The sequence below is a fragment of the Geotrypetes seraphini genome, chromosome 11, assembly GCF_902459505.1.
Source record: "Geotrypetes seraphini chromosome 11, aGeoSer1.1, whole genome shotgun sequence".
Taxonomy (NCBI): domain Eukaryota; kingdom Metazoa; phylum Chordata; class Amphibia; order Gymnophiona; family Dermophiidae; genus Geotrypetes; species Geotrypetes seraphini.
Window position 1 is genome coordinate 83,330,386 of NC_047094.1, and position 17,590 is coordinate 83,347,975.

Sequence of the window (17,590 nt, forward strand, 5' to 3'; positions counted from 1 at the left end):
TGATGGTGCCGCAGGGTCCCGCGGGGGGGGGGGGAGGAAGGAAGGAAGAAGAGGAACCGAAGCATGGCAATTGTGGGGAAGTGCAGAGCTGCAGGGAAGAGTGTTGCGGTACCCAGCTGGAGGGAGAAGGAAGATGAGGGAGGGAATTAAAGGAGATGCCAGGGCTTGGAGCGTAGGAGGAAGGTATGCCAGTCTAAGGGAAAAGGAAGGGGGAGATGTGAGAGCATGGAGGGGGAGCGAAAGATGGAAGAAAAGGAAAGGAGAGAGATGCCAGAGAATCAGGGAAGGGGAGATACCAGACTATGAGGAGAGGTGTGGGAGAGGGAAGGCGAGGAGAGAGATGCCAGACCAATGGGGTGAAAGGAGAGATGGAAGGGGGAGGCATACAGTTTCTGGAAGGGGCATAGAAGGAGAGAAGATGCCATATAGGGGAAGAGAGACGGCAGACAGTGGATGGAAGGAAGAGAGTTACAAGAAGATGAGGAAAGGAGAAACCACAGAAGACAAAGGTAGAAAAAAATTTCTATTTATTTATTGCTTTAGGAGACATGTGTCACTGTTTCTGTGAAGCATTGTATGCAGAGTCCAGCTTCTTGCTGGTTCAATTTAACCTTTGTCTATGTATTTTTATTTTATCCCCCCTTTTACAAAACTGTGAAGCGTTTTTAGCACCAGCCTTGGTGGTAGCAGCTCTGATGCTCAGAATTTTATGAGCATCAGAGCTGTTACCTCCGTAGCTAAAATCCACACTACAGTTTTGTAAAAGAGGGAGGGGTTAGTTTGTGATTACATATTCCTTACTAGGCGAAGGTGTTTTCTGTGTTCTGTGTGTTCGAAAGACATGGTTTTCTGTTAGGATTGACGGTGTAGGATTGATCTGTGCTGGTCTGGCTTGTTTAGTTTTACAATGGGTGTATTGATGTACTGCTCACTGCAATATGTAAGATGCTGCCTTTTCCTAGGTACTCATGTGTGACGTGTGGTTTGTTACTAAAAATCATGTTTTTCTTACAGATGGGGGGGGGGGGGTGCCAAAAAATGATGGGCCCCGGATGTTACATATGCTAGGTACGCCACTGTATGTAAAGATACCAGAAAGCTGGCGTAGCAAAAACTTCTAAGTTTTGAGTATTTAACCCTCCCACAATCTCACGGGCACTCGTTTCAAGTTTATTGAGATTTTGATTTAAACGCAATATCAAATATTTTCAATGCGTATAACAAAAATAAATTTGGGGAAATAAATAAAACCATTTGAACCAGTGTTCCCGCTAAGCTGCGCTGGCGTGCGCTGGCGCACAAAATATTACATCGCAGCGCACACGTTTCTCGTCACAGCGCACGATCGGAAGAGGCGTACGGCAGATGGCAGGGCGGCGAGAGGAGAATCGGGCGAGTTGGCTCATAACTTGCTGGCGCCCGATATTTTTGGCTCACGGTGAAAAAAGTTTGCTCACAACACCCGCCCGCTTAGAGGGAACACTGGCTGTGGGATGTCCTCGGTCTGCACGGAGACGTCCTTTCCCGGGGCTGTGTTCTCCTCCGTCTGTGCGTAGGCCGAGTTCATCTTCCGGATCATCTCAGTGCAGGGGATGCCAACCTTGCTTGTAGTTTTCACACTCCTCGTCCGCCCTGCCATAACAAAAGGGAAAGAGTAAATGAGAGAGAGTAAATGTAAGAGTATGAGAGATAGTATGAGAGTATGTGAGGTTAGGACCTCTGAGGGGTAAAGTTGAAGTAAAGTTGAAAGTATAAGAGATAGTATGGGAGATAATATAGAGTATGTGCCTCTGAGGGGTAAAGTAGAAGTAGAAGTCCTTCTGACTGTGCATCCAATATTTCTTTCTTTGGTTGCACTTCCTTCTGACTGTGCATCCAATATTTCTTTCTTTCTGCCTCCTGCACGCTTCCTCTCCTCCGGACTTCATTCCCTTCCCCAACCAACATCTCTCTCTCTCTCCCCCTCCATGAGTCAACTTTTCTTCCTCTCTCCTCCACCCCCATTGGCAACATGTCTCCTTCTCTCTCTCTTGCTGTCCTTCTCTCATTCCCTCCCTTGCTGCAAAGGGAGTAGGGAAAGAGAGAGAGATCCAGGATGCATCTTTCCCACAGTAGAGCCACATCCAACATTTCTCAATCAGTCCAACATTTCTTTCTCTCTGCCTCCTGCACGTGTCCATGCTTCCACTTCTCCAGTCCTCATTCCCTCCCCCAACCAACATCTCTCTTTCTCCATGAGTCCAACTTTTCACTCTCTGCCCTCTCCGCCTTCCCCTGAGTGTGACATTTCTCTTTCCCTCTTTTCTGCCCTCCCTGGCCATCTCTCTCCCTTTCTTTCTCCATGAGTCCAACACTTTTTGCCTCCTGCACGCTTTCTCTTTCTCCTCACCCTTTCCCTCAATTGTGACATCTCTCCTTCCCACCCCCAGTCCATCTCTCCCCAACCCCACTCACATGTTCGCTCCCCATGCCCCATTTCTCCCTCTCTTCCACACCATGTCCATTTCTTCCTCTCTCATCACTCTCATTCATCCTGCAACAATTTTCCTTCCATCCCTCCCTCAAATCCCACTCACAACTAATATGCTGTCTCCCCATGCACCATCTCACCCTCCCCTCCAGCGTGCAGCATCTTTCCTTTCCCTCCCCTTCTCCTTCAAGTCCAGCAGCACCTTTCCCTTCCCTCTCCCTTCCCCATGTCCAGCAGTACCTCTTCTCTTCCTAGTAGCAGCTCAATGCGTGCTTTTAACTTCCACACACAGCTGCCGCTAGCGTTAGTTTAGTCACGGTTCCAATCAGGCAGCCTCGTGGCCTTTGCTAGGCCGGCCCGCCTCCGATGATGCAACTTCCTCTTTCGTTGGAGGCGGTCCGGCCTAGCAAAGGCCCCAAGGCTGCCTGATGGAACTGTGGCTAAACTAATGTTAGCAGCAGCTGTGTGAGGAAGCTAAAAGCACGCAGTGAGCTGCTGCTAGGGAGAAGAAAGGTACTGCTGAGCAGGCGATTCCATCAGGCAGCCTCGGGGCCTTTGCTAGGCCGGCCCACCTCCGATGATGCAACTTCCTCTTTTATCGGAGACGGGCTAGCCTAGCAAAGATCACACAGTGAGCTGCTGCTGCTGTTCGGGGGGGGGAGGGGGGGGAGGGAGGCTGGGGAGAGAAGATGAGGAAGGTGGGAGATACGCGATGGCAGAAGGAAGGGAGACATAAAGTGCTGGCACCGTGTACCACTAGTTGAGAAATACTAGTTTAGATAATCGTTAAAAGCTCTGCCTCTTTATGTCTCTTTAAAAAAAAGAATGTTTATGTCTCACCAGTGATGCCTGCACTGTACGACTGTTCACTTAAACATGCTGATGGTCTGGCACCTCACTGGCCATGAGAAGTACTTAATAGCCCATGTCTGGAACTTGTGGTTTCAGTGTTATAATCTATTGTATTTTGTGTTTTTTGTACAACTATGAGCCATCTAGCATGTAAAATTACTGGACTGGTGAAGTCCATTTAAATTGATAGATATTGGTAGTCTGGGCTTTCTCTGGTGACTGATTCTTTGCTGTAATGCACTGAGTTTTTATTTCAGGTGTCGGACTCTGTGAGTGGCCAGACTGTGGTGGACCCCAAAGGATACTTGACTGACTTAAATTCAATGATCCCAACACATGGTGGAGACATAAAGTAAGTGTCACTTCCAGGTGCTCCCTGTTGCTTCTCTTTTAATGTGTGCCAGGACAGTTTTCTGATTTCAGCATAGCAAGCAAACAACTCTTAGACCTACCACATTATTCGGACGAGATTAGAAGAGCTTATATTGGATTTTCAAATCCACCCTAGAGGGGACTTGCAGGAGACTTTTTGCCTTCTAAAATAAAATTAAGAATATGAAAAGGAACACTAAATATTCATCAGTCAGTTGACAATCATTCCAAGAGAGAGAGAGGGAGGAAGAGAAAAAAAAGATGAAGTGAAGGATAGTCAATGAACTCTTAATACATTGCTGTGGTCTATTGAAACGTCACCAAATGCTTTCTGAAAAAGATGCGTTTTTATGGCTGTACAGAATTTGAGATAAGATGTTTCAAGTTTGACCTGAGATGGTAAAGCATGCCATAAGGAAAGTTCTGTGTAAGAGAATGAACCATTCCTTGTTCAGTCAAGTAGCATGACTCTAAGATGGAACATGAAGAAGCTGCTCATTCAAGGATTGAAGAAGTCTGGTTGCAACAGAAGTGTTTTGTGACTTGCCTTTTCTAGCTGTCAGATAGGTACTGAAAGCCTTAGTGCCCCTCCTTCTAACCCTGATTCAACCATTTATGTTTAAATGATTTTTATCATTCCAGCAGTAAGAAGCAAATACAAACAGTAGTACCATTCAGGAAATAACATTTTCAATAATATAATCAGTTCCCCTCCCCTCCCCAATCAACCATTTAAAAGAAAGAAGAAATCTTGTCAATGTTTGCCTCAACACAAACCTATGATCTGCTCATTATCTGGCAATATCCTTCCTTCCAACCCTGATTCAGCCATTTAAAAGATCCTTAAAATTTTTTATAATTCATTCTCTTTTTGTGGGGACGCAAGCAGATTTATCTTTACCCATTCTTTAACCCTACCTTCTTAACCGTGATTCTCACATAACTGTGCCTCTTTCACGTGAACTCTCCCTGATAAGTTCATCTTATAAGACTCTCCCAACAGGAGTTGCCTTCCAACAAATAACTTATAATTGGAAGGACTGTAGTAGACTGAATTATTGTTTTTGGTGGAATTCTTTTTGCATGTATATAAAATGGAAAGAGCGTTGGCAGTTCAAAAAGGTTTAAGAATGTGTGGGGACCATTATTAAATTATAGTAATGAATAAGTTACACTTTTCCCAATTTTAATACACATGTGGATTTTGGGTGGGGGGTGGTTTTTTCATTAAGAATATATATATGAATGTCATAAGATATTATTTTCAGGCAGTATATTTTAGTTATATATGAATCTGGGAGGGGGTGGGGGTTAAATCTTTCTTGGTGTATGATATTGAAGATTTTTCAAGTGATGTTGTATTATTATTGTTTGATACTTACTGTGTACTTGATGTAAGTTTTAAAATGAATAAAGAAAAAAAAAAAAAAAAAGACTCTCCCAGGGAGAGTTCATCTTATAAGACTAGCTCCCAGGCAATCTTGATCTCGCTGCCACTGTCTCATGAGCCTCACAAATCAGATTTTGTTAGCGTCCCTCCAGACCGACACAGAAATGGATAGGTTTACGTTCCTCTGTCAGCAGGTGAAGACTAAGTTGCTAACTTTTGGCTACAGTACAAGTGGGCTGTGCAGTCCCTTTTACACTCAGTCTTTTCTTAGTCTCCATCAGGTGGAGTGGTAAGATTGTGCAGTCTGTGCTGAGGTTTGTTTGGGCTTGTTGGATCTGGTTAGGAAATTTTTCTGGTCCCTTTTGCTGTCCGGATAGAGCTTGGGGGACCCTTTTGGGGGACTTACCGACCTCGGGGGTGCCACACTTGAAAGGATCGTCCCTTCCCCCATGTCCCCTACCTCCTTAGGGTTTCTGTGTTTAGAGGAGCCTCAACTGTATGCTTGGCCACCTATATCGGCACAGATTACAGTTTAGAGTGCCTTGTGGGGTCTGTTGTAATTTAAGACAGTTGGTGAGCTGTGTAAAGTTTAAAAAAAAAAAGACAAGAAATATAAGGTGGTCGTAAGGCTGTGGACGGCATTGTATGTGGTTTTCGGCGCATTCAGTATGAACGCTTCAAAAAAGCAGAAGTGTGTTTTATGTGGGCGCTGAGCGGTGGATGCGGCTGGCAGGTGCATAAAGGCTACTTTTAATAGAAAGTTGAATGTGACAAGGAGATGGCGAAGGTTAAATGGGCTTGTCTGGCAAGTGGGCAAGTGAGAGGGCAGACTGAAAGGATGTCAGCAGGAATTTGAAGTGTATGAAGTCAACATCTGTACGGGATTTAAGACATTCAGCAGATCAGGCACAGGAATGCAGGTAGCAGATGTTGGGGGTCAGCCAGGGTTGGGGTTTGGCCACCTTTTTGCTGAAAATCATATCAGCATTTCATGTTAATCAAGAGGTAAGATTACCAGCGTTACAGACCATAGGATCAAAGAAAAAGGACCGGATTCTGAGAAAGCCGGATATGAGGAGGGTCTTCTTATGTTATCTAGAGGTCACCAATGAGTTCTGATTGTCAAACCATCTATTTGTGCTCACCAGTCAGGCTAGAAACAGCCAGTGTCTAAGGCTACCATTCAAGATGGATACAGATGGCCATCTCATTAGCATATATTGTTTGTGTCGAGCAATCACCGGTCACTTTGAAAGTACATTTTATCTAAGAAGCGTAGCCTCTTCATGGGCAAAACCTCAGATGATTTTACCCAGGGAGATTTGTAGGGCAGCGACCTGGTCCACTCTGTACATGTTCTCCAAGTTCTACAGAGTAGACGTGGCAGCACGGGAGGATACTGTCTTTGGGTCCTCGATGTTATGAGCAGGCACATAGGTCCCACTCTAGATTTCAGGGACTGCTTTTGTACATCCCTACTTTCTAGAATGACATGCCTATTGTATTAGAAAAATAAATTATCCCAGGACAAGCAGGCAGCCTATTCTCAACCTGTGGATGACATTATCCACAGAGCCCCGATGCGCACATCTCCTCAGTTCTTTGTTTTCTGCGGAGCTGAGAAGTTGTGTTTTCGACGCTCTGCACTAGACTCAGTTCTAAACTTCATGCCTTCTCTCACCGCGGCTCGTGTTTTCTTATTTTACAGGGTTGCTGTGTTTTCTTGCGTCTTTTCTTTTAAAATAACCCCAACTTTAATTTTATTTCTTTGTCACAATGGGGCCTGCTTTGCGGCCTCCTCAGCAAGGTTTCGATTTTGCTGAAGCCATCTTCCCGCCTATGTCCAGGCTGGTCACAGGCTTCAAAAAGTGTAGCCGTTGCCAGCGCGCGATCTCCCTTACTGACCCACATCCGTGATGTATTCAGTGTTTGGGACCTGACCATTATCCGGAGTCGTGTACTTGCTATGCTACCCTTCAACCTCGAGCCCGCAAGTGTCGTCGAGTGCAGGTGGAGAAGCTCTTTGGCGGTATGGATCTCCTTGCCCCGGTCTCAACTTCGACCTCACGTCCAGTCAAGCTTACCAGGGTTCCACCTTCTGCCTCAACCTCGGCCTCTTCCTTGATTAAGCCTGCCTCGTTCGGGACCTCGTCCTCAAGCAAATCTGCTAAGTCTTCACCTGACAAGACGCTTGCCTCACTGCCTTCCTCAGGTCAGATGCCAGCAGTGGTCATCAAGCTGCCTAAGAAGCATGTCTGTAAGTCAAAAATTTGTTCATCCTCTTCTTCCTCGGAGGCTGTGGCTCCACCAACAGTCCCAGATCCTCTAGCCTCGGAGTCATGCTTGGAGGCTCTGATCCAGACCATTTTGGACCAGCAGTTGGGCAGTATCCTTGCCAAACATACTGCTGCCTCGACTCTGCTAACTGCAGTCCAGCCTGAGCAAGCAGTATCACAAGGAGTTGAGCTGTGCCTCGAGCTGCAAATCCTCACTCTATACAAGGAGTCGAGTCCTTGGGAGTACCTTGAGAGGAATCCACACTCAGTATGCAAGGAGTCGATTCTTTGCGAATGTCTCGTCTGGAGCATAAGCACACTAATCAAGGAGCTGAGTCCTTGGCAGTGCCTTGCGATGCCTCGACACCAGGAACTCAATCTCTAGTGGTGTCTCAATCTCCAGCCTCCAGCCCTCATCTAATATAATAAAATGGTAGGCCGCGCATGCGCACTAAAAAAAACGTGTTCCCTCATCCGTCGCGAAAACACGATTGCGCATGCGCGGGTTTTACGTCACCACTTGCGGCGGCTTTCAAATAAAAATAAAAAATTACACAGCTGCAGCGGCCTTCCTCACCCCCGCCTCTCACTGTCAATGGTACCGGCTCCTCTCTCGAACTGCACCAGGATCGAGAGAGGAGCTGCAGCGCCGGCTTTCAACTTAAAACAAAAAAAATAAAAAAACCCCAACTGGAGATCGCCGCTCTCACCCGGCTCCCACTGTGCAAACCCCCCCCCCCAACTGGAGATCGCCGCTCTCAACCCCTCCCCCCCCAACTGGAGATCACCGCTCTCACCCGCTCCCACTGTGCAAACCCCCCCCCAACTGGAGATCGCCGCTCTCAACCCCCTCCCCCCCCAACTGGAGATCGCCGCTCTACCCCCCCCTTCCCCCCCAACTGGAGATCGCCGCTCCCACCCGCTCCCACTGTGCAACCCCCCCCCCCCAACTGGAGATCGCCGCTCTCACCCCCCTCACCCCCAACTGGAGATCACCGCTCTCACCCGCTCACACTGTGCAACCCCCCCCCCCCATGGGAGGATGCGCCGCAGCAAAGTGCTGCACAGGTACTGGAGGGGGAGAGACATATCGCTTCTGCACCGGTACAAACATCCCTCCAGCGTTGGCATTCGCTGCACGTCAAATAGGCTGCTTCGGCCTTTCTCCTGCAGTTGAGTCCCTTTGCTGCTTCACTGATTACGTCATCAATGACGCAACAGAGAGCCTCAACGGCAGAAGAAAGCAGAAGCAGCCTGTTTAACGTGCAGCGACTGCCAACGCTGGAGGGAGGTTTGATATTAAAGTCATCTTGCTGGGAGGGTCGCAGAGTCAGCGGGGGTTGGGCTGGGAGGGGAGAGAAGCGTCTGCCTCGGGTGCTTCAGGCAGCAGCAGCGTTTACAATTCGCTGCTGTTGCTGGCTTCAGGCCTTCCTCTCTGGCCGGTCCTGCCTACTTCCTGTTTTCATGAAGACAGGACCGGCCAGAGAGATAGACCTGAAGCCAGCAACAGCAATGAATTGTGAATGCTGCTGCTGACCAATGAAGTAGTTAAATGAGGAAAGGGAGCAGAGGGGGAGAGAATGCCTTGGAGGGAAGGAGGAAGGTATGCCAGACCAAGGCAAAAGGAAGGAGGAGATGGAGAGAGGCCATATGGGAGAGAAAGAGAGAGATAGAAAGAGAAGAGAGGCAGTGAATGGAAGGGGCAACATAGAGGGTGAACAGTATTCTAGCACCCGTTAATGTAACGGGCTTAAAGACTAGTTACTCGCATAAAGCATCACCCTTCTCGAGGCATAGGGCAAAGACTCCTTGACTTTCTTCCCAGCGAGATTTGCCTGGTTCGAGGCACAGTTCTCCACACCAGTCGATGTATCCATTGAGGCATAGATCTTCTCAAAACATGCCTCATCTTTCTACACCTCGAGATTATTCGAGGCTTTCTACTCCGAAGTCGAGGACACCTCCTCCATCTGCTTCTGTTGCAAGGAATTCTTCTATGCCTGCATATTCAGGTCTGAATATGCAGAGTCATCTATGCCTGCATATTCAGGTCTGAAGTGTGAGTACTCCAGGGAAGCTTCGCCCTCGTTCTCTGTTCTTTGAGGCACTTCGAGGTCACCTTCCCCTCTAGGTCAGCCTACCTTGAAACAGATATCCTTCTCTACTTTTCTACGTCAAATGAGTAAGGAACTCAAGATAAATTTGGACTCTGATTCCAAATACACTACTGAATATTTAGAAGAGATGGGCATGTCTTGACCTCCTACGGAGTCTCTTAAAATACAGCAACAGTAACAGAGGCAACAAAAACCTCAGACTTCTGCTGCACCTAAGGGTTCTCAGCCTTTTTGACCAGCTACTACAGAGCATAACCTCCATCGTTCTGCCTCCCTTCCCATTGGAGGTCGTCTCCATCTTTTTTACCAATGATGGGAGATCATTACATCAGACCTCTGGGTGCTGTCCATCATCAGGGAAGGATGCTCTCTTCACTTCATCCAAGTTACACCAGATCTACCTCCAAGAGAGTATCCTTCCAATCCATCCCAGACCGCCCTTCTTCTTCAGGAAGCTCAAGCTCTGCTTTGTCTCCGTGCCATTGAGGAGGTTCCGCTGGAACAGCAGAGCAGGGCGTTACGTCATAGTTCTGAAGAACATGGGCGATCTGCCACCCATTTTGGATCTCAGAGCCCTCAACAAATTTCTTGTCAAGGAGAAATTTCGAATGCTGTCTCTAGCATCATTATACCCCCTTCTGGATCAAAACGATTGGTTATGTTCAATAGATCTCAAAGAGGCTTACACTCACATTTCCATTCATTCAGCCTCTCGACAATTTCTCAGATTTCGGGTGAGAAATCTGCATTTTCAGTACAGAGTGCTACCTTTCAGCCTGGCTTCATCTCCAAGAGTGTTCACCAGGTGCCTAGTTGTAGTAGCAGCAGCTCTGTGGAATCATGAGCTCCAGGTGTTCCTGCACTTGGAAGACTGGCTCATCAAGGATTCAACATCTCAAGGGGTTATTGTAGTGACTCTATGGACTATGCGGTTCCTACAAAGTTTGGGGTTTGAAATCAACTTTCCCAAATCCCAGCTCAGAACTTACAGTTCATCGGAGCTGTCCTGGACACTGTCCGACTCGGAGCATTCCTTCCTCAACAACGTCAGGATGCTCTCATTCATCTCTGCCACAAAGTGTTTTCCTTGACTACAATTTCAGCAAGACATATGATGGTTTTCCTAGGTCACATGGCCTTGACAGTTCACATGACTCCTTTTGCCAGACTTCACCTCAGAATTCCTCAGTGGAGCCTGGCATCTCAGTGGGCGCAGTCTTGCGATCCGCTCTCTCAATACATTACAGTAACTCCTTCGTTGAGACAGTCTCTCCACTGGTGGATGCTCTCTTCCAATCTCTCTAGAGATTTCAAATGCCCCCTCAACAGAAGGTCCTCACGACAGATACCTTGACCTACGGTTGGGGGGTTCATCTCGACGGTCTCCGTACTCATTGCCATTGGTCCAGCACGGATCGTCAGTGTCACATGAATCTGTTGGAACTCAGAGCAATCTTCAGTGCTCTCAAAGCTTTTCAGCATCTTCTTCACGATCCTCTTTCGGACAGACAACCAAGTAGTCATGTACTACGTCAACAAGCAGAGAGGCACAGGATCTCTCCCTCTTTGCCAGGAAACTCGAAACTCAAAAGGTGTGGCACTGGGCAATCCATCACAACACCTTCCTGAAAGCAGTTTATATTCAAGGAGAGAAAAACTGTCTGGCGGACAAATTGAGTCGTCTTCTGCAACCTCACGATTGAACACTCAATTCCTCGCCTCTCCATCACATTTTTTCTCAGTGGGGGACTCCTCAGATAGATCTCCTTGCGTCTCCCCACAACCACAAACTGCCTCAGTTCTGCTCCAGGATATACTCCTCATCGCCTCGAAGCAGATGCTTTTCTTCTAGAATGGATGAAATCAGTTTCTCTGTGCGTTCCCTCCATTCCCTCTGATTCTCAAGACTCTTGTCAAACTCAAACAGGAGCATGCCACCATGATTCTGATCGCTCCTCGGTGGCCCAGGCAACCTTGGTTCTCCCTTCTACTTCAACTCAGCAGCAGGGAGCCAATGCTTCTACCAGTTTTTCCCTCTCTGCCTACACAGAGTCAGGGGTCTCTATTTCATCCCAACCTGCAGTCTCTACACCCGACAGTTTGGTACCTCTCAACCTAACTGCCACTCTTCAGTTTTCTCAATCTGTACAGGACATTTTAGAGGCTTCTAGAAAGCCTATCACTAGGAAATGCTACAATCAGAAATGGTCTAGATTTTCTGCTTGGTGCAGCATTCATCACAAGGAGCCTCAATCTTCCTCCTTGTCTTCAATTTTGGATTACCTTTTCCATTTGGCTCAATCAGGCCTCAAATTCACATCCATTCGAGTCCATCCCAGCTGCTTTTTATCAGCCTATTGAAGGGAAACCGTTTCGGCTCATCCTGTGGTTTCAAGATTTATGAAAGGACTTTTCAATGTCAAACCACCTCTCAAACCTCCTCCAGTGGTTTGGGATCTCAATGTGTTCTTGCTCAATTTTGCACCAATGGATACGGCTCATCTTAAATATCTCGCTTGGGAAATGGTTTTTCTCATTGCTCTTATGTCTGCTCGCAAGGTCAGCGAGCTACAAGCTTTAGTAGCGGACCCACCTTTCACAGTATTCCATCATGACAAGGTGGTCCTTCGTACTCATCCTAACTTCTTACCTAAAGTGGTTTCAGAATTTCATCTCCACCAATCGATTGTACTGCCAGTATTTTTTCCAAAGCCTCATTCTCATCCTGGAGAAATGGCTCTTCATACTCTGGACTGTGCTCTAGCTTTCTACTTGCAACGCACTCAACCAGATAGATCTGCTCCTCAACTTTTTGTCTCCTTCGATCCAAACAAGTTGGGACATCCAATTTCCAAGCACACCATCTCCAACTGGTTAGCGGCTTGCATCTCTTTCTGCTATGCTCAGGCTGGACTGCATCTACAGAGTCGAGTCACAGCCCACAAAGTCAGAGCCATGGCAGCATCCGTAGCTTTCCTTAGATCTACTCCTATTGAGGAAATCTGCAAAGCTGCCACTTGGTCCTCAGTTCATACTTTCACCTCTCATTATTGTCTGGATACTTTTTCCAGATGGGATGGCCATTTTGGCCAGGCAGTATTACAAAATTTATTCTCCTGAATTGCCAACACTCCCACCATCCCATTATGGTTAGCTTGGAGGTCACCCACAGGTTGAGAATAGGCTGCCTGCTTGTCCTGGGATAAAGCACAGTTTACGTAACAGGTGTTATCCAGGGAAACAGGCAGCTATTCTCACAACCCATCCACCTCCCCTGGTTGGCTTCTCTGCTAGCTATCTGAACTGAAGAGATGCGCGCCCTTACGTGGGCAGGAAGTCACTCGCGCATGCGCGGTTCAGCAGTCATGAACTTTCTAAGTTCTGCAAGCAAATCAGCTTGCGAAGCTATCCGCATCGGGGCTCCGTGTATGATGTTACCCACAGGTTGAGAATAGCTGCCTGCTGTTCCTGGATAACACCTGTTACGGTAAGTAACTGTGCTTTAGGTTCTTACCTTGCTAATATCTTTTCTAGTAGATAATATATGTCATTCTGGAATCCCACCCTGTCAGTTATTTATCTGCCTGCCTACTGTCTCAATTAGAAAGTTTAAGTCAAACTGAGATTTTGATATCAGTCAGACCTCAAGGCTATGAAGATTAATCTATTGTTATAACAAATTGGGGGAATGTTTGAGCTCCAAAAATGTTTCTGATTGATATGAGTATTTAGATGTTTCGATTGTTCAATTAAAATGTTACTTTCAGAGCAGAAAAGATTTGGAGTTCGGGGGAGTCTCCTCATACCCCTCCTTATATATTCTTATATAGAGCCATCGCCTGCTTTGATATAAACTGAAGGGGGCAGCAGAGGCCTCTGGAGAAGGATGAGGAGTTGAAAACCTGGAGTAGATTCCTTTTGCATGTCCTGTGAGCATGGGAAGAATACCTTACTGTCCAGAATGACACACCTATCTACTAGAAAAGATGTTAGCAAGGTAAGAACCTAATCTCTTTTTATTTGTTTGTTTGCTTTTTTTTTTTTTTTTAACTACTGCAGCAAAACTTTTTACCATTATTGTAGGGTGATAAAAAGTTTTGCTCCTACACCTGTGATAAATGCACTAAATTTTTTCTTGTTATTGCTGGTCCTCATCCCTTTGTCAGTCTCTGCTCAGGTAGGTTTATTAAGCATTTTAAATTGATTCCTCCTGCTAAGGTGGTTGGGAAGGGGTATTTTGGTTCGCTATCTGCTTTGTTGTAGGAATATTGGGTTGCTGGGCTGAACAGTGCCTCTTATGGTGCAGAGCTCATAGCTTATATATCAGTGCTTTCATCTGCTGGTAACCCATTTGTTCCGGATTGGTCTGGTTGGACTCAAGAAAAGAAAGTTAGTGGGTAAGATCAGATTTTTCCATTTATTCAATCATTTCCAAAATGAGAACATTAGTTGTTTTCATTGAGGCAAACATGCTTGTGAGTTCCTGGAGTGAATCTGGAAAGAAAGGAGCTAGTCTTAAAGCTATATTTTAAATCCTGGTTAGATTTATAGAAGCTTGAATGGAGGGAGATTTGCTTATGTTGAAAGAAGGCTAGGTGTGCTTTGATTGCACATGTGTTGAGCAACTAAATTTGAAAATTAGGGCATTATATATATAGCTAAAATAAAATAAGCAGAGTTCACTGTAGCTGAATTGGGGGATCAGCCTTGCGAGAGTTGGAAGTTTAAGCATATGATTGCAATAATATATTGCTTAAGAAATGTGCCATAATGATGGGAAAAGATGAAGAACAAAGGGCTGTATGGTTGACATATTTGTTTTATTTGTTTATTTATTGGTGGTTATAAGATTGTCTGAACCACTTGTAGTAAAATAATTTTTTCTCATTCATATTAGTGATATCAAGAAAGCCAGGCTGCTCCTGAAGTCAGTGCGGGAGACCAACCCTCATCACCCTCCAGCTTGGATTGCTTCTGCGCGTTTGGAAGAGGTCACTGGCAAACTACAAGTGGCTCGAAATCTTATCATGAAAGGCACTGAAATGTGCCCCAAGGTATAGTCTCCTTCCAGCCTACTTTGTATATTTGGGCTTTTGTTTTGGTTTTGGACCTGGCAGCTCTGCATCTTTGGGCTTCATGCTAACTCAGAACTAATGTTTACTGGAGCAATGGTACCAGGAGCTCTCGTTCCAAATACTATGGTTTTGCACCTCCCGCCACCCATTATTAATTCCCTCCTATCTAGATCAGCAGTTGCAAAGGCTATAGTATTCTCCAAACACTGGGGTGCGTGTGCTCTTAAGTTTAGGCACCTCTCAGAGCTGAAAGTTTTGCTTCCACAGCATAGATCATGTTTGTCTTTCAGGGGAAGGGACAGATGATTTTCTGAAGTATAAAAGTAGTGTCTTTATGTCCCAGATACATGTCTTGACATTACACGCTTGGTAGCAGTAGATCACATTTTAATGGGAAGAAGAGCTGAGTTGAAGGGCGAATTGTGCAACTAGGGAAATGCCACAAAGATGTGTTGATGAGCCTTAACTAACCCATCTAGCTGAGTCTTATATAAATGAAATATGTCTGAGCTGAGACATATTGCATGTTGAATGTACGGCGCTGAGTACGTTTTTCAGCATTATAGAAATGATAAATAGTAGTACAGTAGTAGTAAGAAGAAGCTAGTCTTAAGGAGGACTTGGGAAAAGCCACTGCTTATCTTTCGGGAGTAAGCAGCATGGAATTTTGCTGCTTGTTGGCATCCTGCCAGGTGCTTGTGACCAGAATTGGAAACAGGATACTGGTCACACTCACTTTGGCAGTTTTATGTTCTTATATACTAGAAAGTGTGGTAAGGTTCTAAAGACAAATTAGGCAGGTGTGATTGGCCGTGATAAAAACATGATGGGAGATAAAGGCCAAATGACCCATCTAGTCTGCCCATCCGCAGTAAACATTATCTCTTTCTCTCTCTGAGAGATCTTATGTGCCTATCCCGGGACCTTTTGAATTCAGACACAGTCTCCGTCTCCACCACCTCTTCCAGGAGACTGTTTCATGCATCTACCACCCTTTCTGTAAGAAAGTATTTCCTTAGATTACTCCGGAGCCTATCATCTCTTAACTTCGTTCTTTGCCCTCTCATTGCAGAGTTTCCTTTCAAATTAAAGAGACTCAACTCATGCACCTAATGATGAAGACCACATACCATTTTAGTAGCCTTCCTCTGGACCGACTCCATCCTTTTTTTATCTTTTTGAAGGTGCGGCCTCCAGAATTGAGGTCTCGCCATAGTCTTATACAGAGGCATTGATACCTCCTTTTTCCTACTGGCCATTCCTCTCTCTGTGCAACCTAACATCCTAGCTTTCGCCGTCATCTTACAAACTTTCCACTTCTCTAGCCATCCGTTTGTTGCTTTGAAGTCTTCTACGCCCAGTGCTGCTTTCTCCAGCAGCAAAGGCCCACTGATTGGCAGTTGACGAATTCTAGCTTCAGCAAACCATCGCAGCAGTGCCTGTTCAGCGTCTCCAGCCTTACCAATTCTTTTCCATTTCCTGGTAGGATTGCTATTGTTTTGCCAGTCTTTCAATATGGCTTGCTTTTTTGGGGGGTATCCTAGAAATCTGGCTAGGGTGAACGTTGTAATGTTTTGCAACGTTTTGGTCAAGTCTCTTTAAGACATCGACACGTTCAGCCAAAGGCAATGACTTTTGTCCAGCTTGGTGGACACGTTCAGCCAAAGACAATGGTTTTTCTCCATGAGACGCCATGGTGCAGTTTCGAAAGTTCTAACACCTGCCCTGACTGCTGATCCGAAACACATGGCTCATCAACTTGAGAACGTGATTGCTTTTAACCAGAATGAACGTAACGTGAACGAATAGAGGTGGGACTTATAACATCAGTGTGCATAAGCAGATTGTGTGCTTATCAGAATTGCAATTATCCGGAGTTTATGTCCATTGAATTTAAATGTAAAAAAAAATGGGTCCATGGTGGTAGGCTGCGGATAACCGAAGCGTGTGCTTAACCGACGTGCCCTTAGATGGAGTCGACTGTACTCTATAATAAAATCTCAAATTAAAATATGAAAGCAAAATCATATTAAATAAAACCAGGCAGAAGTTTGACTAAGCAAGAGAAGCAACTGTCCAGTTCCCAGAAACATCTTCTGACTAATGAAAACCCCGAGAAAAATCTGATTTATCCTAGGACAGGCAGGCATCCTACATGTGGGTGATGTCATCCATGGAGCCCCAGTACGGACAGTGAAAAAGTGTAGTGCATTTTAAGTTTTAAGAAACTTTTCGACAGCCCGCACTGTGCTTGCCGAGTGCCTTCCTGTCTGACACCCGCTCGCAGCATCTCAGTTCTTCATTTTCTGAGGAGCAAAGTACTTTTTTGACTGGACTCCGTTTAGTCTGCGTTGCCTTCCCGCTTTGCATTTTTTCTAATGTATTTTCTTTTATTTGTACTGTTAAAAAAAAAAAGTATTTGGGCTTCTGCCTTGGGGTTTTCCTCAGTAGATTCCTCTTTTCTCTTTCAGTTTCAAAATTGAGTTAATCTCGCCGATAAAATTTTTCTGTCAATGTCGAAACCTATGATGGGTTTTTAAGAAGTGCTGTAGGTGTCAGCAGCATATTTATCCCAGGACAAGCAGGCATGATATTCTCACATGTGGGTGACGTCATCTACGGAGCCCCGATGCGGAAGCATTTTCAAGCAAACTTGATTGAAGATTTAAGTTTGCTCTGCTGCTCCACGCATGCGTGCCTTCCTGCTCCACTAGGGGGTGCATCCCCTCGTGGTCTCCAGTTCAAAATTTTCCGCTGAGCCTAGAAGTCGTGTTTTTCAGGCTCTGCCCCAACTGCCTTCTAGCACCGCGATTTTTTTCTTGTTTTTTCTCGATTAAGTCGCTGTGCGCGAATTCTTACTTTTCAACTTGATTCCTGCTTCGTTTTTGACGACCCGGAGGCTTCCGGGTCCCCGTGGCCGCGTGGCTACTCGAGCCGCGGCTACTTTCGATTCTATGTCCCGGCCTTTGACCGGCTTTAAAAAGTGCACCCGGTGTGAGCGGCTTCTTTCCATCACAGACCCGCATCGCCGGTGCATC

General features: G+C 45.9%; 1 protein-coding gene across 4 annotated transcripts in view; it reads left to right on the forward strand.

The window, feature by feature from the left end:
- Window positions 1–17,590, forward strand: part of PRPF6 (pre-mRNA processing factor 6) — a 325,322-nt gene that overhangs the window by 98,212 nt on the left and 209,520 nt on the right. For all 4 annotated transcript variants that reach the window (XR_004541083.1, XR_004541082.1, XM_033963163.1 and 1 more), the window contains exons 7-8: window positions 3,580–3,674; window positions 14,375–14,531. Coding sequence is in view for 2 of the 4 variants with exons in the window: in XM_033963163.1 (XP_033819054.1) it covers window positions 3,580–3,674; window positions 14,375–14,531 (252 nt within the window). In the remaining 2 variants the exon portion in view is untranslated. The remainder of the gene's footprint in view (window positions 1–3,579; window positions 3,675–14,374; window positions 14,532–17,590) is intronic.